Consider the following 21,315-nt stretch of genomic DNA (forward strand, 5'->3'; position numbering starts at 1 on the left):
TTTATGTAAGGTCAAGCTGCTAGTTAGGGGCAGAGGCAGGTCCAGAATCTGGTTTTGAATGGTAGGTTTCCCCCCAAGTTCCCTCAAGGTCCAGAAGAAGATGTGATAAAGGGCACAGGTGGGGTGGGGGGTTAGCTTTATTCAGGTGCATTAATTCTTCCTCTGAGACTTCAAGAAAAAAAGTTGAGACATCTAAGGATGGGAGAGGTAGAATGGCCTCTAAAATAGGAGTGAAGGTCATCTGATAATTTCGGTGTTGTAAAACATTGCTAGTCTGTATTATAGACTAGAAGGAACATTGATATCTATGTGTGTGTGTGTGTGTAAGTGTGTGTGTTTTAAAGGAAACAGTACCCCAAAAGATGGGTGAGTATGTATGTGTGTGGAAAATTCGTTTGGTGGGACTAGGGAGGCCAAACTAGTACCCCACAGTCTGTCCCCCTCTCATCCAGAAGAAGATGAGCAGAAAAGACAAAACTTGCAAGGATCATGTGTTGAGGTTGAATAGTCAAGCTTCCAAGAAGTGTTTTCTGTGGGCCATAAAGTCATGTGAAACTGAACACCCAGCAACTATTGCTCCCTGTCGATCTGCAAATCTATTCTCCTCCCTTTTGGTTTCCTTCCACACTGCCCCCTCTTCCCCCCTCCCCTTGCCTGCCTCCTCCCAGCCTGACAGTCCAGATTTTCCAGCCGACTGCTGGAGCTGACTTCCTCAAACTTTTTGGAATAAAACTAGCATCCATAACCGACCACTCAGAAACGTGCCTGTGCCTTCCTCTCCAGACCAGAGAGCAGATCATCATCAGGTAAGGCTGTGCTTCTTCCTCTACTTCAGCCCTTAAGCTTTTCATCCTTGTCCATTTAGGGAAAGTCAGGCGATACTACAATATAGATGAGTGGTTTCTAGTGATCATGTTGTTGCCAAATAGATGTTGCTTACCTGGAAATCTGCAATGTATACTGTGAATGGTCTTTGTCCTATAATAACGATCAGGGCAGAGGGTTTAGGGGCCTGTCTCCCACCCACTCGCTTTCCCCTAAGGCTCTGCTTGTAGATGTCTGCCTGATTTCAAAAGAGGATAGGCAAGAGAGGGATTAAGAGAGTTTAGAACTTGGTGTACAATTGGTAAATAGTGGGAGCCAAATACTACAATACAGAAGTGGAGGGAGAAGTGTTAAAGCCATCCTATCTTTCTAAGATTTCTGGGCCTCTCAACATTGTAACTGTAACATTTGATATGGCTGGGCTTGTGCAGAGGGGACTCTGAAGATTGGCCTTTAATACTTCAGGTATAATCATGAAAAGGGTTGAAGACACGGTCAAAATGGCCCTCGGTAATCTAAGCTTACTCAAAATTGTTAGTACCTAGGATTATGATGCCATGTGGCATGTTGCTCTGCATAACTGCTTCTGTGAAGGAGGCTTTAAACCACAGCAGAAGAAAGATTAGAGTGAGTCTTTGGGGGACTGGATACTTGACCTTCGGGGCTGCCTGATTTCTGACGTGATCTTCGTGCTTGATTCTCTTGGGATGTAGCAACAGGGCTTCTGACAGTAGAAAAGAAAGGGAAACTTTTTGTCCACAGCAGCTGGTTGATATTAGAGCAGTTTCCTGAGAAAGGAGGAAGAAGAGAAACGGCAGTAGAGTTGGGAGTAGAGGAGGGGGCAGGATGTTGGAGGGAAGTTAGGGAGAGGGAGATAGAAATAAGTAAGGAGAATGAGAGGCAGAGAAAGCTAGACAGATTGGGACAGGGAGGAAAATCCTTCCAGTTAGCAAATTTTGGCTCAGCAGTCCCATATATATCTAAGAAATTAGGAAGGGTTCTTTTGAAAGAAGAGTAGGTCAGAGTCTAAGGAGATCCACTGATCAGATCTAAACCTCTATGTAGTGTTTATTCAACCTCTACCCTGCCCTTGGCCATTCCCTTTTCCTTATCATCCCCTCCAAGCTTGCTAGGCATACTGGAGGGAGAGGGAGAAGATATTAATCAGATCATTTTTACCTTTTCCTTCCACATATGCAGAGCTAGAAACCTTTGCATTGAAGACAAGTATGCTAAACTATGTCCAGGCAAACAGCGCAAAATGAGGGCTCAGTTGGAAGGAATGGATATGTGTGGGAGTGTGAGCAGACTTTGGAACACTCCTCAGTCCACCATCTAGTCAATTTCTTATTTTAATTAACTTTTTTCTAATAGCACTAAACTACTGAAGAATTACAAATACTAGCAGTGCCCTCTAAATTGAGTGCAAAGGTCTAATTGCTCTGCCCTAGATACATCTCTGTATACATATTTATTAGTGTTTCTCTATTGTGTGTGTTTGGGTGATGTTTCACCAGGATGAAGTACACAGGAAGGAGTCAAGGGACTAGATGAGAAAAACAATGTGTTTGTCTGATGTTTAGATTTCATCCAGATCTGGAATCCTCACTCTTATTCTTTGGTCATAAACCATTCTCAGTACTCTGTCCCCCTTCCCAATGTGACAGTTTCCCCTCACCCCCATTATCCGTGGTCTGGAATTTGAATACAGCTTTCATATATACCCCTTGCACATCCAAAATCTGGACAGTATTCCTTCCCTCAGGATGTGGGGGTTCAGCATCCTGTTGCTGTTGCTGCCATCGGTGGTGAGTTCTGCTTTGTACCCAGAGGAGATGTTAGACACACAGTGGAAGTTGTGGAAGAAATCCTATGGAAAAGAATATAACAGCAAGGTGTGTGGGGACCTGGAGGGAGGCCTGGGTTGTGCCAATTGAAAGTATTTGAGGAGTCAAAGTTTCTTCTACCTTATAACATTGTTCTTTTAACTACTAGATGCCCTTCAATATAAATCAATATAAATTTCCCACTCTAGGCAAATCTGTCCCTGTTCTTCACTAATACTTTACCCCCTCTGACCTCCAAGCCTCCCCCCAACTTGTTATCCTAACCTTAAATCCCTTCCTCTTATGTCCTTCCTAACTACCTCACATTGCTTTCTTCCAAAAGACTTCCCGGAATAATCTGATCCAATTCTGCATACTCTCTTGGCTGATATCTCAGAACTTATGAACTTAATATGACTGTAATATTTTTCATTTATGTACTAATTTATAAGTACTCTTAAATTTTTTTTTCTCATGCACATATATTTAGTTTCCCCACATTGTCCTCTCAGAGGATGGGAGTATCTGGTGTCTTTCTTCCTTCTGAATCCCTGATAGTACTTAATTTAGGGCTATACGTAGTATAGTATACAAAGGATGTTCAGTCAGCATCATTGCTATCTCTGCTCTGCTTAGGTGGATGAGATCTCTCGACGTCTGATTTGGGAAAAGAACCTGAAATACATTTCCACCCACAACCTGGAATTCTCTCTTGGTCTTCACACCTTTGAGCTGGCTATGAATCATTTGGGAGACATGGTAAGTGTGTCTCATTACCTAGCTTCAACTTCCTCATGTAAAGGTTAAGTCTCAGTGTGGCTACAGGAGCCAGACTCATCCTAAGGTTTTTTTCCATTAAAAAAATGTGTTTTGGAATTTTTATTGCACATCATAGTCATTTTCAGATATATTTCCTTTCCTCCATCGAACCTTCCATTGTAATTTAAAAAAAAAAGAGTTAAGTATAATTGACAGCCATGTCTGATGAGGGAAGCTCCTGTATCTGGTACCCGTAGTACCCATTTTTCTACTAAGAGCAGGGGGATATGTGTTAAATTTTCTGTTCTCTGCATCCCAGATTGTTTACTGTAATTAATTTGAGTTGAGAGTTTTCATTTACATTGTGTATATTGTGTATAGTCACTGTATGTATTTTTTTTTGATTCTGCTGTCCTTGTTCTGCATCAATTCTTACAAGTCTTCCCATATTTCTATGAATTCCTCACATTCGTGATTTATTTTGGTACAATGCTGGTTCATTACATTTACATAATACAAATTCTTATGCCTTCCCTTAATCAACAGGCACCCACTTTGTTTCCAGTTTTTTGCCACCACAAAGGGTGCTGCTGTGAATGTTTTGTTTTGTATCAACCAATGAATTTCTACATTTGCCTTTTAATTTTTTTTTTTTTTTTTACTTTGGGACTCCTCAAACAAATACTGCCATCCGTCAGCTTTTCGGGTGTTTAGGTGAAGCACTTTTTTTGCCCACTTCAGACCAGTCATTGGAGACACTTTGAGGTCAGGAAAAAAATTAATACCTCAAATTTCATGTCAAAGTTTTTAAAAACAGACAAAACACAATATTTAGAGCTTAGGTTCAATTTGCTTATCTCTTCCTCTACAACCTCTACTAAATCTGGTCCTTATTTTATATGCTATTTTTTCTACTTCTTTACCTTTTTAAAGCCTGGCAGACAGGCTGGGTTCCTTTCCTTCTTCCTTCTAACCTTTAGAGTTTGAGGGTTTGCCCATCTATCCCTTTTCTCTACTCGTAAATACTTATTTTTTAACAAATGCTTTTTAAGTTCAAAGCCCTGTGCTAGGCATTGAAGGAGACGTAAAGTTTAACTGAGACATGATCCCTGCCTTCTTAGAGCTTACAGTTGTAGTAGGGGGCTCATGTGTAAAAGAGGCATAAAGGCATAGTGAAAAGACCCCTGGGTCTGGAGTTAAAAGAGCTGAGTTCAAATCCCAGGCTCATCTGCTTCCTTTGTCACCATGGGCATGTTGCTTCAACTCTCTGGGACTCAGTTTCCTCATGTGTAAAAGGAGAGGGTTGAGCTGAATAAGATTCCTTCCAGCTCTGTGATTTTATGACTTGTTCACAAATGACTGTAATGTAGGATAAATGCAAAAAGTTTGCAAACATAGTGCTATGAAGGTCCTACAGGGTAAAGGTCATTATCATCAGTTATCTTATATGAGTTCTGAATCCTACTGTGATACATTATAATTTTAGAAATGCTTTATGTCTGTTTCTAACCAATTTTTAACTTTAAATTTCTCAGCTTCCCTTTTCTCCCTCAATAATTTTGAAACAAACATTTACATCGTATAGGAGAAGGCATCAAAGGATATGAACAAATTATCTCCAAAGATTATAAACTATTAGGAACCATATGAAAGATTTGTCCAAATCACAAAAAATAGGAGAACTGCAAATCAGAACAATTCTGAGGTTTCACTTCCCATCTAACAAATTGGTAAAGATAACAGAAGATGGGAATAGTCAATGTTGGAGGGGCTGAAGAAAGACACGCACATTATCACACTGTTGGAATACTTGTGAATTGGTGCAACCATTTGGGAAAACAATTTGAAGTTATTCTTTTTTTTTTCTTTTTCTTTTTAGGCAATTTTGGGTAAGTGACTTACCCAGAGTCACGCAGCTAGTAAGTGTGAAGTGTTTGGTCTGAGGCTGGATTTGGATTCAGGTCCTCCTAACATCAGGGCCAGTGCCATATCCACTGAGCCACCTAGATTCCCCCTGAAATTATTCTAAAAATGATTAAAACGTTCATACTCTTAGACCCAGAGATTTTCCCCTAAGGCATATATACCAAGAAAGGTGCCATATATACTAGAACATTCACGGGAGCATTTTTGTGATAGCAGAAAACTGGGAACAAAGTAGGTGCCCCTTGATTGGGAACAGCTCAGCAAATTGTGGTACATGAATATAAATGGACTACTATTGTGCTGTAAGAAACAATGAATATGAAGAATTTAGAGAAATATGCAAAGGCATATGTGAACTGATGGGGAGTGAAGCCAGTAGCACCAGGAAAACAGTATATATACTCACTGCAACAATGTAAACAGAAAGAATCAATAATATGAAACTGAACAGTATTCAGTTGCAATGACCCAGCATGTCCCTGAAGAAGAGTTCAGAAAACATACTTCCCTTCATTACAGAGGAAGGGATACATATACTAGTGGAGAATAATGCACAAACTGTCTGACACAATGTATTGGTTAGCTTTGCTGAACTGCTTTTATCCTCTTTGTTTTAAAATCATTGTTACAAGGGATGGCTCCCTGGGTCAGGAATGGGGAAAGGTATCTATGGGGAAATGAAAGTGATAGAAAAATCAAAGGCAGCCATATGCATTTTTAAAAAAATGTGTTGTGGGGGGGAGAGGGGAAATCTATTTAAAGGAAACCTGCAATGAACCCTTTTATAAAGCAAATAGCAAATTTCTGAATTTCACCTGTTTTGAATTGGAATTTTTGCACAAATTTTCTTAAAGCAGGGGACATATTAATAATTATAATTTAATATTATTATAACAAGAGTTATAATTAAAGTCCATCAAGGTTCTACTCGGATGCCGTATGATGGAAGTGATAAGTAGTAACCTTGAGTCTTCTAGGGCTATACTAATAGAGAGAAAGCTCTTTAGGCTTTCTACAAAACTGGAGAGTCAACAGAGAAAGGTCTAGAGTTAGATTACTTGTCTTCTGAGGGCCTAGCTAAGTTTGGAGAGGCTTATTACCAGGTTGGCCCCATGTAGGATGATGAAATTTTTTAGCCACAGCAATTCTTAAAAGACCATCTATTAAGTTATAGTAGGGTCGAAATCTGCATTAGTGAGGGGAGTACCCACATCAATGAAATTAAAGATCTTTGAAATATTGCAATATATAGTAAGCACCTTCTAAAGGCATAGTGAAAAGACCTCTGGGTCTGGAGTTAAAGGAGCTGAGTTCAAATCCCAGGCTCTATTGGGATGACAGCACATGGCTGCTACTCTTCATTTTTAAATGGCAAGCTTTTTTGAGTTTTAAAATACCTTAAACCACAATTCTCTATTAGTATAGCCCTAGAAAACTCAATTATAAACTCAAATTATAATTATTAATATGTCCCCTGCTTTAAGAAAATTTGTGCAAAAATTCCAATTCAAAACATATTTTCACTATGCCTTTAAAAGGTGCTTTTCCCTATTTTTAGCTGTGTAAGCACCTCCCCCCCAACAGTGACAAAGTAAAAAGTCATTTTCATAGAGGAAACAGAATTAGAAAGAGGGACTTTCCTCTACTACCTCCAGCTATGCTGCTTTTCCATATTCTTCACCCCCCTCCCCCACATACATACAGTAGTGGGGAGTCAGATAATCTTAGGACTTAAAGTTATATTGCCAAACTTTTGCCGATAGGAAGACTCAGGCCGTGAGCCAGACTTTAAAAAGGAAAACACATGGCACAGATTCTTGGGGATCAGGAAGGGTTCATAAAGGAGGTAGCCTTTAAGTTCAGCACTTTAAAGGCTGGGTAAGAATTCAGAATTCAGTGGGCAAAGAAAGGGAGAGGATATTCTAGTCATGGGAACAGTGTGAGCAAAGGTATGGAGGCAGGAAAGTGCAAAGGTCAGTGCGGACTGGGGATCATGAGCAGCCTTGTTTGGTTTAGCATAATGTACAAGGGAAGGGAGTAATAGGAATCAATAATGGAAAAGGAAGATGGTGCCAGATTTCTATCAGAGGGCTTTATATTAGTGTGAACTTTGTTCAGTAGGCAATGGTTTCTAAAACCATTGAAAGGTTTTTGAGCTGAGGACTAAAATCCCAGATGTATGCGCAAATAACATTACTCAGAGAGTAGTGAGAAGCATTGTTTGCAAAGAATTAAGGCCAGAGACAAAAGAGTTTGTTAGGAAGTTACCAAACTAGTCCAGGCTTAGTTAGGGGGGTGGTAGAGAGGCTAGAGGGAAAGAGGACAGATAAGAGAGATATTGTAGAAATATGACTGAAAGGACTTGGCAAAGATTGGATATGAGAGATGATGGAGGCAAAGGAGTCAAAAATAACATAAAGATCGTGCATATGGAACACCGAGACAGAGGTAATAAAGTCAGTTGGAAAAGAAGATTTTTATTTGAGTGGGACTGGGGAAGAGAGTAGGTTCTGCGATTCTACTCTTCCTTTCTGTGAAACTCCTGGGATTTAAAGATTGTCTCCAGACTCCCCAGTCAACAAAAAGAAGCTTCTAATCTGACAGCTCGCATAATTCACAATCTTTGAAATCACTTTCTTCCTACCTTATTTGTCATCTTTCCATTCATAATGCTAATTGCTTCAGCCATTTCTCTGTGTTCCAGACCAGCGAGGAGGTAGTACAGAAGATGACCGGACTGAAGGTGCCCCTGTCTCGCTCCCAGAACAATGACACCCTCTATTTCCCTGACCAGGAGGGCAGAACTCCCGATTCCATCGACTACAGAAAAAAGGGATATGTCACCCCGGTCAAAAATCAGGTACTTCTGTGCTTCCAGGATCGGCGTATGTGACCACTTCCATCGCTTGCTTCTATTTCATGGGATAGTGGAAGGGGATGCCCACAAGACAGGAGGCAGAAAAATGAGGCTCTGAGAGTGAAATCCAAGTCTAGAGATTTTCCCCTTCCTCTGTATACTTGTATGTCAGTATCCCCCAAGTCCAGAGACAGTGCTTTCCCTTAACACGCTTCTTTGCTCATCTGCTTTGGAGTTCTCCTGCCCTTTTACAAATGATTACACAGCACATGGCTGCTACTCTTCATTTTTAAATGGCAAGCTTTTTTGAGTTTTAAAATACCTTAAACCATTTTTCAATAAAAAGTGCTTATGAATATAAACACTAGTAGCAGCTTAACAATAACTAACATTCTAACCTCTTCTAATTCTTATAATCACACATTCAAATGTGTTTTAGTTCCCTTTCTCCCCCGTCCCTGTCTCCCACAAAGTCCTTCTCTCATGATTCATTATAGCATGGAAATGGCCCTAGTTGTGGAAGGCTATTCTGGCAGTGTGTAAGCTGGCAGATCTTACCAAGCTGGAACTGTTTTAATTACGTGCCTGTTGTTTAAGGGTGATCCTGGCTAAGTTCAGAGAGGCTTGCCTCAAGGTTGGCTTCAGGTGATGATTTTTTTTGACCACAGTAACTCCAAAACACCATCCAATAAAAAATAAATTTAGGCCGCAATCTGTGTTGGTAGAGGGGGTGTCCATAATGATAGAGTAATATAGATCCTTTGAAATATGGAAGTTGTAGTCGGTGTATATGCATTTATTCCAACTGTACTTTTTGTTATCTTGAATAGATATTTCTGCACATCTGTTTGTTTTTCATAGCTTCATGGCAGTGAACTCTTCATTGCATTGATATACCTGTTTTGGTTAGCAATTACCTAGCTATTGGATATTTAGATTGTTTCCAGTGTTTTGGTATTAAAAATAATGTACAACCACTCTTTTTTTTTTAATAATAATTAATTACACCTTACATTTGTGAAGTCAACTATATATTTCAAAGCACTTTCACATGTACAGTATAGTACTTGCTCCTCACAAGAGGCTTGTAAGTCATAGGACATATATAATGTCAAAGAAACCAGAGCCCTGGAGGTTAAGAGATTTCACAGGACCGTGGATTTAGAGCTGGAAGGGCCTTGTAGGCCCTCTAGTGTAACTCCCTTCTTTTATCATAGACAGGGGATATCCCTCCATTGTTCAGTCCTTCTTTGAGTTTTGTCAAAACCATTTTGAATTTGTCTTTTTTTCAACTCTATAAAATGCTTATATAGTCAATGTTTCAAAAGCATAGCCTGAAGTGGGTCGTGTTACATACCAAGGTTGTATTATGACAGATTTTTGAAGTATTCAGTCTTGCACAAAGAAGAGTCTTGGCAAGACAAAAAGAGGCTAAACAAATTTGTTCAGTGGCCCAGAAGTGAAATGATTGGTGCTGCAGAAAGGAAACTACAACATATTTGTGAAGAAACAGCAGTTCCTCTAAATATGTTACTAGGTACTATTTTAGGTAATTAACTTTAGGATCATCTATATGAATTGTCTTATTTATTCTAATACTGTGGAAGGTTAAGAACAAAAGGCATATTAATATAATGCATTTGTCTTATCAGCTACCTCAGTTAGTCCTTGTTGTTTCTCAGTAATCCAGAGGTCTTTGAGAAGTCTGGAAATGGAAGACTGAGCCCCTTCCATCTCTCTAAGTCTCCCAAAATCCTTGTAAAGACTTTACTTGGGTGTTTCAATACCCAGAATTTTTTAAAAATACATTTTTGTACAATTTGACCTATTGTACAAAACCCCAGCATCATCACAATTGAAGCTCTCACAGTGTACGGTCACCCAAAACAGTTAACGGGAGACAGCATTAAAAAGTGATTGTGCATGGTAGTACAGGCTATACTTAATGTTTAATATTTGTCTAAAGAAAGGAGGAGTGTATGCTTTTTTAGTTTTTGCCAACACTGTCTGATGTGTATGATCTGAGTTGTGTTGCAGTTTAAGGGAGTTACCATTTATCCAGTTATCGTTTAGTCGTTTTTCAGTCGTGTCTGACTCTTTGTGACCCCATTTGGGGTTGTCTTGGCAAAGATACTGGAGTGGTTTGCTATTTCCTTCTCCAGATTATTTTATAGAAGAGGAAACTGAGGCAAACAGGGCTAAGTGAGTTGCCCATGGTCACACAGCTAATAAGTGTCTGAAGCTGGATTTGAACTCAGGACTTCCTGATGCCAGGCCTGGCCCAGCCCAGCTCTATCATTAATATCAATTGCTGTGTTTATTTTCCCATTTTCTGTTTGTATATTGCTTATTTTAAAATTTTAAAGTAGAGACTCATATCACTATATTTCTCCTTCTCTTATTGATATAAGAAATCAGCACTACAAATTTTCTTTGGCTATATTCCATAGATTTTGATATGTAATATCTTATCTATGTTGTCTTAGTTGATATAATCTACTGCTATTTTCTCTTTTACTTAAGCATATTTATATTGAAACTTTATTGATATCTTGCTTTTACAAAACTTTTACTTCTGAGTGTATCCCTCTACCCCTTGTGATGAAGAATAAAAGGAGACAGAAAAAAAGCATTTCAGTAAAACTAAACAATAAATCCGCCAAATTTGAAAGGATATGCAGTTAGTGCATACTCATAGCTCCCAACTTATGCAAAAAAGAGGTGTATTTTCTCATTTTCCCCTCTCCCCCAAGGCTAAGCTTGGTCAAGCTTAATTATATAAGCAATACACAAACAGAAAATAGGAAAATAAGCAAGATAAGTGAGATTAATGGTGGACTGTAAGAAAAGAGCAAGAAGGCACAGTGGATAGAGGGCTGAACCTGAAGTCAGGAAGACTCATCTTCCTGAGTTCAAATCTGGCTTTAGACCCTTACTAGCTGTGTGATCCAGGGCTAGTCACTTAACCCTGTTTGCCTCAGTTCCTTCTTCTCTAAAATGAGCTGGAGAAGGAATTGGCAAACCACCCCAGTATCTTTGCCAAGAAAACCGCAAATGGGGTCAGAAAGAGTCAGACAAGACTGAAATGACTGAACAACAAGCAAACTGCCAAAGGGGTACTTTACAGGACTAGACAAAATAATAACAGTTAATTCAGAGGGAAAAAAGGGCCAAACTCTCAATGGAAATAATGGATTAAAAAAAGAAGGAATAAATGGGGAATAGCACTTCTAGACCTAATATTATAAAATAATAGTGATCAAAACTGGTTAAAAAGTAGAAAATTGTGTCAGTGAAACGGACAATCTAAGACAGAATCAGAAACTATTGTACTCTATAACCCCTAGTGTACAATAAACCTACGATCAGAAATGCTAAGGGAAGAACTTTATGTTTGACAAGAACTGTTAGAAAAGTAGATAGTAATTTGGCAGAAAATTAAGTTTAGACTAGCCCCTTAAACTACTCAGACATTATTTTAGCAAAGTATTTTTTACTTTACATATTGGCCTATACCTTTTTACTCATTGTGTTATTATTTGCTACTAACTTTATTGCATTATGACTTACAAATGTAGCACATAGGATTGAGAGACAGTGTGATATTGTGGATTGAGAGTTGACCCTGAAGCCAGGAAGATCTGGGTTTCAAGTCCCACTATTTCCAACACATATTGACTATGTTGACCATAGGCAAATCTTGAAGACTTTAAGTTGCAAAGAGGGTGCCAGCCTGCATTAGTATAGGGAATTTACTCACCTTATATTAATGAAATAACAAGTCTAGTTTCTATCACTATGGTATTTCTACTTTTCTATATTTAACCGTATTTTATTTGTAACTCATTGTTTGATTAATTTTTGTGTGTGGTCTATATGTGGTTTTGTACATTCTGTCTGTGCTATATATGGTCTTTACTTTTCTCATCAAGAATGAATAGGTGTAGGGCTAGGTGGCACAGTGGCTACAGCTCCAGGCCTAGAGTCAGGAAAATCTGAATTCAAATATGGCTTCAGACACTTACTAGCTGTGTGACATTGGGCAAGTCACTTGACCCCCATTACCTCTAAATCCCTCCCCCCCCCAAAAAAAGAATGAATAGGTATGAAAGAGAGGATCTGTAGTAAGATCAAATGAGCTGAGAAATTTCCATGGATACATGGACAGGAATCTTTTCTTCTCTTTCCTCTGGATCAACCTTCATTACTTAGGACATCTGGGCAGGGGGCCAGTCATTTCTCAGTTATATGTGGTAATGGAGGCAAAGTCCAACTTCTGTTTGGTTTTGGGACACATTCCATGATCCTCACCCTACCTCTGTCATTCCAGCAGATTTACCTTTTTAGTTATGTTTTGTTCTAATGGAAATAAAAATTAATTTTCATTCTCTGAGAGTATACTAGTTGTCTAATGGTTGGAAATAACAGGGAGTGTTCCAGGCAGTATGGCAAGGTGGTAAGAGCACAGGACTGGAAGCTGGGAGACTTTAGTTCTAGGCTTGACTTTGCCATTGGCTAGCTGTATGATCTTGGGCAGGTAAGCTCTCTGGCCCTCAGTCTCCTTATCTGTAAAATGAGAGATTAATGTTCTCTCCAGATTTACCATTCTGTGATTCTAAGCCAATCTGGGTTTAAATAGTTGCTGTACATAAGAGTTTTTCAATGGATTATATCCTTTGCTGAATTGATCCCTGAATTGTGACTACATAGGAGAGACATTACTAACCGGGAAAATTACTAAATCAGTACAAAACTATTTATAATTGCTTTATTTATAATAAGAAACTGGAAACAACTTATGTGTCCAGCAGTTGGGAAATGGCCGAATAAATTGTAGTACAACAGTGTAACAGAATATTATTGTACTGTTACAATAATAAATAAAAGGAATTCAAAGAAATATGAAAAGATATGAAGTATTATAGAGTTTAGAAGGCAGAATTAGAACAGCAAAGAAATTGACTATATAAAACAATAGCAACAAAACTTGATAAGGACATAGAAAAGAATTTGGAAGAGGACACAGTAAGTAAACCATATGTTAAACATGTACTTTTCTCTCTTTTAAAATGCCTACTAATCCTCTGAATATTTGTTTCTAATCATCCCAGGGTCAGTGTGGCTCCTGCTGGGCCTTCAGTTCTGTGGGTGCCTTGGAAGGCCAACTCAAGAAGAAGACTGGTAAACTCCTCAACCTGAGCCCCCAGAACCTTGTGGACTGTGTGTCCAAAAATGATGGCTGTGGCGGGGGGTACATGACCAATGCCTTCCAGTATGTGCAGGAGAACCGGGGCATAGACTCTGAAGACGCTTACCCTTACATTGGCCAGGTGAGGTCCCCTTCTGCCCACGGATAGCATCTTCAGATCCCTATTTCTTCCAGCCCTAGAACTGCAGCCCTGAGCCTGTTCCCCACTCATCCTGCCTGTGAGATGGGACCATGTCTCTAAAGCAGACAAGTGGGAAAAGATGTCTCCTTTGCTGAGCAACTCAGTGAGACTTGCCGATTTTAAAACCACAATTCTTCTCTCTTGCCACTTGTCCCTGGGAAATTTTAGAAAGTGCATATTCTTGAGAAAATATCTGTGACTCTCTTAGAGGACCATATTTGGGATTCTCTAAAAGAATCCTCTTAAAGAACGAGAACCTTCCTTATGTGTTGTTTGCCACAAGCATTTGACACTTTTTTTTTTTGCATGCTAGGCGTTAAAGCCTTTGGAAAATTGGATCAATTATTATAAATTAATTTGCAGCTATGAACTAGTAGAAAACAGGTGATTCTTGATTTATTGTTGCTTTAAACAACAGAAATTAACTCCTGTACTCCCATAAGGCATTTAATAGGGAGATGAACTGGGCTTTTTAGTGTAAATTCAACTTTGGGAGAGTTTCTTGGCTGCTCTGATCTCAATTTCCCCATTTATAAAATGAGAGAACTGGAGTAGATGACTCCTAAAGTCCATTATAGTTCTGTTAATATTTAACTCTTATCTATGATGCTATGATATGTTATCCTAGTAGCAATAAAGGGCGTAGATACATAGGAAGGCGCATAGAGGACTTTGGAATGGTAGTCAGAAGGCAAAAAGTTTTGAGATTACTCAACTACTCTGTGCTTTTTTCTGAGAACCCTACATAACAATAGGATTAGTCAGCATTTCTTAAGAACTTACTATGTGGTTTGCACAATACCAAGCACTGGACATACAAAGAAAGCCAAAAACATGGTTCCTCCCCTCAAGAAGCTCACATTCTAATAGGGAGACGGTATACAAAAAAAATAAAAATTGTACATACAAAATCTATAGAGTCTAAATGAAAGATAGTCCCAGAAGGAAGACAGTAGCAGTGAGAAAGCCTGGGAACGGCCTCCTCCAGAAGGTGGGATTTCAGATGAAGTTTGAAGTAAGCCAGGAGGTGAAGGGAGATTAATGAAAAGGAGTAGCTGTGGGAAATGGAACGTCCTGTGTGAGGAACAGCAGGAAGGACAGTGCTGTTGGATCATAGAGTACGTGGAGGGTTGTGAAAATAAGACGCTTATTGATGGGGGACGGGAGAGACAGTGACGTAATCAGAACCATGCTTTAGGAAAATTATTTCGGCAGCTGAGGAAAAGATGGAATGGAGCAGGCTTGCAAGACCTAGGGCTGCACCAGGGAGATGGCTGTGTGAGTGGAGAAAAGGGGAATGTATACAAGACAGATTGTGAGTGTAGAAATGGCAAGATTTGGAAAGGAATTAGATAAGTCGATGAGAAAGGAATTAAGATGACACCAAAGTTGTAAGCCTGGGTGACTGGGAGGATGGTGGTGGTGCCCTTGAAAATAATATGGAAGTTGGGAAGGGGGGAGGGCAGGAGGAGGGAAAATAATGCGTTCTGTTTTTGACATGTTGATTTTGAGATGTCTACGGGACATCCGGGTCAAGATGTCCAATAGGCAGTTAGAGAGATGAGAATGGAGCATGGGAGGAACGTGAGAGATGGATACATTGGTCTGAGAGTCATCTCTGTAGAAAAGACGATTAAATCCGTGGGAGCTGAAGAGATTGCCACGTGAGATAGTCTAGAGTGGAACAGAAAAGGGCCCGGGCTAGAGCCTTGGGGGACACCTAAGTTAATGGCCTTGACCTGGGGGAAGAACCAGCAAAGGGGATTGAGAAGGAGCAGTCAGACAGGTAAGAGGAGAACTGGGATAGAACTGTGTCATGACAACCTAGAGGTGAGAGATTATCCATCCAGAAGAGGGTGACCGACAGGTTCAAAGCCTGGAGAGAAGTCAAGAAGGATGAGGATTGGGAAAAGGCCATTGGATATGGGAATTAAGAAATCACTGCTAATGTTGGAGAGAATAGTTTTAGTTGAATAATGACCTCAGAAGCTAGGTTGCAGAGGGTTTAAAACTGAGTAAGAGGAAAGGAAGCGAAGGTACTGAGTGTAGACATCTTTTTCAGAAATTTTAGTTGAGCAGAGGAGGAGAGATCTAGGACTATAGCTAACAGGGATGGTCAGATCAAGTGAGGGTTTGTTAATGGTGAGAGAGACTTGGGCATGTTTGTAGGCAATAGGGGGAAGCAGCTGGTAGACAGAAGAGACTGAAGATTAGTGGGAGAGTGGGAATAATAGTGGGGGCAATCTGCTGGAGAAGGGATAGGGTGGGACGGGATAGGATTGGATTGCGTGCTTATGGAAAAGGACTTTCCTTGGCAAGGAGAAAGTCATCTCGTAATGTGAGATGGGGTAAAGGAGGAGGTTGGAGGGTGGGGGAATAGCTGAATGGTATGAAATGAGGGGCACTCCCAGCTAACAGCCTCAAGTGTTTTGGTGAAATATTAGTGCAGTCCTGAGCTTAAGAGCATGTGGGGAGGGCCCGAGTGGTTTTGAATAGCTCTTGTGACAAGTTGGATAGTAAATCCATTATGTAGGTATAAAAGGATTAACATTGTTGCAATGAAGGTCCAAATGAGATAATGTAGCATAAATATGTGGTCAGCAAAGTTTCATGATTTTCTCCCTCTCTTATTTAGTGGTATGTGAATATGTGCAAGAGAGCATATAGTGGGAGTAATCCAAGTTTGGGTTGCCAAGCCACGCCAAAGCTTGGCAAGGCATGATTAGCTATAGAACAAGTGGGTAAGGGATTTGAGTGTAGATGATAAATGTAGAGTTGAATTGGTTTACCAAAGGGTTGAGACTTGGAAGGGAGGAGAGTGTAGACAGTGCAGGGCTGATGGTTTGGGAGAAAACTGAGGGGTGGAGGGATTGGAGGTCATGGTGAAGATGAAGGAATAGTGGTAGGGTCATAAGGCAGAGGAAAGGATGGAATGTCAAAAGATTATGAGCAGATAAAGGAATTTTGGAGTTTGTGAACATGAAATTGGATGTGGGTGATTGGCAAGATTGAAGGTGTTATCATCTCTGTGTAGCTAAGATGGAGTGGAGGAATAGGTTATAGGAATTAAGTAGATCAACATAGGGTGATTGAGAGAGTGTCCATCAGTGTGCTGGAGTCCCCTAATATGAGAGCAGAAGTGTGGGTGGAGAGAAAGACACTGAGCTAGGCCCTGAACTCAGAGGAGGAGGGCAGTGTCCTTGAGCTTGGTAGATAATCATTACCATCTTCTCAATTGGGTAATAGATTTAGATTAAATGAACCTCAAAGTGGGAGAGGCTGCTGAGTGATGATAGTAAAAGAGATTTGGGGGTGGCAGTGGGGAACAAGGCACATTCTGGCTCCTCTATGACCAGTGATTTGGATGGTGTGAGTAAAAGTGCAACCAGTACTGGAAAGTGTGGTCAAGGATAGTGTTTCAAGAGACTGCTGACATATCTTCATTCATAGGCTTGTAGAATGTCAGCGTTAAGAGAAACCTCGGATTATTAAGTACAAACTCCAATAAGAAAATCCTTTGCTTTAGATAATACTAAAATGCACAGAGCCCTTATCTTGAGAAATTTTTATCTCTACTTCCTCCCACCTCCATTCCTGTTATGGGATTAAACCTGGAGGATAAATGAGCACTTTCTCAGTTGCCTGTGGGATATATTTTTTTTTGCACATAGTTGTGGAAAGTGATTGACAGTGACCTAAGGCCCTGGAAATTCTTCCTGATGACCTAACATCAGAGGGATTTTCTTGGCCTGTTAGGTTGAGGTCACCCCATATATGAAAGCCAGAGACACAGAAATACGTCCTCTCTTCAACTTCATACAAAAGCAAATTCTGGGGCAGTTTTCACCCACCAGCCCATCTCAATTGCCGTATCTTCATTTCTGATAAAGTTTCAGCCTTTTAAAAATCTCCTCATCCTCCATCTCCCTGATTTTCCAGGATGAAAATTGCATGTATAATCCTACTGGCAAGGCAGCAAAATGCCGGGGGTACCGAGAGATCCCTGAAGGGAGTGAGAAAGCCTTGAAGAGGGCAGTGGCCAGAGTGGGACCCATAGCTGTTGCAATTGATGCAAGCCTGTCCTCTTTCCAGTTCTATAGCAAAGGTAAGATGTTAAGGCGGGGGAGGGCAAGGCCTGAAGACCTTTAGGACTTAGCTCATATCTTTGGCTTCTGAATTTACTCGAGAGAAAACTTGGCAGCTATTGCTGCCATCCGGAAAGGTTGACGAAAAAATTCTGTGATCAGGCCATAGGAAAGAGAAGCTTCCCGGAAGAGTCCCTTAAGCTGAGAGACCCCACAGAGGTGCTCCTGACTGGGAGGTACCACAGAGGGATCCTGATCTCATCTCTGGACGTGGCATCAGGGTCCCTCTGGTCTCACAGAGTAGGCCCCTCCAGAAAGTTCCCTGAACTGCCAGGAACCCTAACCTATAAAAAGTTGTTCCCTAGGTGTGTATTATGATGAAAACTGCACCAGTGGTAATCTCAACCATGCAGTGCTGGCTGTGGGATATGGGATTCAAAGGGGCACCAAGCACTGGATCATCAAAAACAGGTAAATGTTGGAAATGCTGCCCACTTTCTCACCCTGTTCCCTAAGCATCAAGCCTCCCCACCCCTTTCCTAGAGTTCCTTTCTTCCCCTGTGCCAAGGAAGGTAGTAGTCCTAGAAGGCTCACTGAGGAGCACCTAAGAGCGTAGTCTGAGCTCTGATAGCACCTGAATTGTTCATTCATTTCAGTTGTGTTCAACTCATGACCCCAGTTGGAGTTTTCTTGGCAAAGATACTGGAGTGGTTTGCCATTTCCTTCTCTGGCTCATTTGACAGATGAGGAAACTGAAGCAAACAGGGTTAAGTGACTTGGCCAGGGTCATACAGCCAGAGTCAGAGGCCAGACTTGAACTCATGGAGATGTCTTTCTGATTCTAAGCCCAGTGCTCCATGCACAATGGTGCCACCTGGCTGTCCCCAGCCCCATACAAAGTCTAAAGGGAGGGTCACCTTCCAGGAGAAGCAGAAGTCTAGGGGTATTGACTTCACCATGTCCTGAAGTTTTTGCCTTTACATCTGAATTTGTCATAAAGTCTTTATCTGATGGCATCTTCTGTGCTGTTTTTTCAGGGTACATTTTGTTGTGCTTGCCCCTAGAGCCGGGACAGTTATAACTTGGGAGTTACCCATATTTAGGAATGAAAATAATTACAATTAAACTATGTAAAACTAGAAAATACAGCGGGATGGCTCAGTAGATAGACCTTGGACCAGGAGTCAGGAAGACCTGAGAGGCTTGAGTTCAAATTCTGCCTCAGACACTTGGCAAGTCACTTAATCTGTCTACCTCAATTTTTTTATCTTTAAAATGGGGCTAATAGCACCTACCTTTTAAGGATGTTGTAAACATAAAATGTGATCTTTGTAAAGTGCTTCGCAAACCTTAAAGCTCTGTATAAATTCTAACTATAAGCTATTAGAAAGTATGTTAATGAGGCTGTAATACGCCTCTGCAGGGCAGTTAGGTGGAGCAGTGGATAGAGTGCCAGGCCTGGAGTAAGGAAAACTCAGCTTCCTGAGTTCAAATCTGGCCTCAGATACTTACTAGCTGTGTGTCCCTGAGCAAGTCACTTTACCCTGTTTGCCTCAGTTTCCTTAGCTGTAAAATGAGCTGGAGAAGGAAATGGCAAACCACTCCAGTATCTTTGTCAAGAACACCCCAAATGCGCTCATGAAGAGTCAGACATGACTGAAAAATGACTGAACAGTAAAGGGCCTCTGTGGCCTGTGCTGGTTTCCATTTGGGGCCTTTTTTTGTTTGTTTGTTTCTGCTATTGCTATTTCCATTGCTTTGTCTTTTCCTTAGACTGTGATTCCACTCAGAGATGGAAGTTATGTTTATTCTCTGTTAAGAGTTTAATTCCCAGCTCCAAAATTAGAATCATTCGTCACTAGGTAGGCCAGTAAAAGGGTGGGAGCATTTGCCTAGGACCCAGTACTTTTTCCAGTTTTGTCGGTGAGGAGGGAGAATCTGTCTGTGACTCGAGCTTCGTCGTGTTGTGAGGATTTACTCTACTCCCCCAACCAGTTGTTTACCCCTGCATTAGAGGCTTTATAAAGGGCTAACTGGTGCTAATGCCTTAGAATGATAAGCAATCATTTATTTGTTCATTCCACAAACATATTTTGGGTGCCTACTCTGTGCCAAGGTGTGAGGCTGGCTAGGTTGGAGGATTCAGGAAGTATAAGACTTTAGAAATGATGCATGAGATTGGTAAAGGCCTGTTCGTTAAGGGAGACACCTCTGGGGAACGAGCAGTGAGCTAGAACCAAAGCGTCACCTTCTCTGGCATTTAGGGCAGGTGAAACTCCCAGGCCCTTTGTGTCCCTCTCCCCCCACTAGAGAGCAGGCAGCGGGTCAAGCATCTGCACTGTTTTTTTCTTTTTTTTCTTAATTTATTTTGATTTATGACCAATCGTTTCCATATGCTTTTGAGTTTTAAATTTAAATGATTTAGAATGAAGACATTTAGACCGTTTTCTGTTGCTCCTGCAGCTGGGGAGAGCAGTGGGGCAACAAAGGTTACATCCTGATGGCCCGGAACAAGAACAACGCCTGTGGTATTGCCAGCCTGGCCAGCTTCCCCAAGATGTGATTGTGGCCATTCGATTTCCTCCGACCCTTTCTTCCCACCTTCCCTCCATTCTTGCAAGATGGGGGATGCCCTTTGGAAAGGAGCTGGCCAGTCTTTCTTGGAGCAAGTTTGGTGGTCTGAAGATGGTTCACCTACAGCTTACCTTCCAGTATTACAAAGTGCCCTTCAGATGTCATCCTCCTCCTCCTCCTCCTCCTTCTCTTCCCCTCCCTCTCCCCAACCCCTGCCTCTACTCATCTTCCTTTGAAATGTCAGGGTCAGGTGTGAGGGACACGGGGTAGAACATGCCCACGGCCAGTGAGGTGTGGATGGCATCTCGTGGGCGGGCAGGCTGTCCTGGTGCTGCTGCTGTGCCTATGTGAGGAGAGCTTGGGGAGCTGCCAAACAGAGCCGACTCTCACCCAGCCAGAACAGGTCAGCCCTCTGTTCTGCCTAGAGGCAGAGACACGGATGAAGATGCGGAATGATGTCGGTCTAGCTTTCAGGGTTCCTTCCGTCTGGGTCTGTCAGTCGCCATAATCTCTTCTTCATCCTCAAAAGTGAGAGGTGCCTGCTTTCCATCTTATTTCATGGAACTATGATTTTCTTATTTTGTAGTAAGTTTAGATTATACCAGAAATGTGTATTTTTCTCTCTCTGCTTAAATATTTTGAAATAAACCAAGTATTGATCACTTGTTTTAGTGCCCTTTCAATGGATGGCCTAATGGACCAGTCTGGAAACTTCTGGCATTGAAAAAGGAACCTGAAGCCTTGTCTTCCACCTCTAGTAAGCTTAACCAAGCTTAACTTTTTTTAAAATTCAATTTAATACTTTATTTTTTCCCCAATTGCATGTAAAAATAATTTTCACATCTTTTTTTTTTTTTTCAAATTTTGAGTTCCCAGTTCTCTCCCTCCCTCCCTGCTCTCCCTTATTGAGAACACAGCAAGCTTAACTTTGAAGGAGTACCTCTGCTTATTGCTTAATAAGTTGAATTGGGTTAACATCCAGGCCTATGGATGTGGTAATGAGATCTTGGGAGCTGACTTTTCCTTGAACCCACCCACATTTGTGATAAAGAGCAGCAAGGGCCCTGACCACA

The 21,315-nt window shown here is 41.0% G+C and overlaps 1 protein-coding gene across 1 annotated transcript; it reads left to right on the forward strand.

Moving 5' to 3' along the window:
* Positions 1-392: 392 nt before the first annotated feature.
* LOC114043173 (cathepsin K) lies at positions 393-20,907 on the forward strand. Its single transcript, XM_027862179.1, has 8 exons — positions 393-806; positions 2,591-2,720; positions 3,288-3,410; positions 8,041-8,196; positions 13,305-13,523; positions 17,523-17,688; positions 18,034-18,139; positions 20,132-20,907. Exons 2-8 carry the CDS (start codon positions 2,592-2,594, stop codon positions 20,229-20,231), a joined length of 999 nt encoding a protein of 332 aa, XP_027717980.1. The 5' UTR covers positions 393-806; position 2,591; the 3' UTR covers positions 20,232-20,907.
* The last annotated feature ends 408 nt before the right edge of the window (positions 20,908-21,315 follow it).

This window comes from Vombatus ursinus, unplaced genomic scaffold (genome assembly GCF_900497805.2).
Source record: "Vombatus ursinus unplaced genomic scaffold, bare-nosed wombat genome assembly UNPS02014768.1, whole genome shotgun sequence".
Lineage (NCBI taxonomy): Eukaryota > Metazoa > Chordata > Mammalia > Diprotodontia > Vombatidae > Vombatus > Vombatus ursinus.

Excerpts from the sequence above, each read along its gene's own strand:
- LOC114043173 (XM_027862179.1), top strand. The coding sequence starts at position 2,592 with ATGTGGGGGTTCAGCATCCTGTTGCTGTTGCTGCCATCGGTGGTGAGT. Across the intron at positions 8,197-13,304 it reads TCACCCCGGTCAAAAATCAG|GGTCAGTGTGGCTCCTGCTG; the intron begins GTACTTCTGTGC and ends TAATCATCCCAG. Across the intron at positions 13,524-17,522 it reads CTTACCCTTACATTGGCCAG|GATGAAAATTGCATGTATAA; the intron begins GTGAGGTCCCCT and ends CTGATTTTCCAG.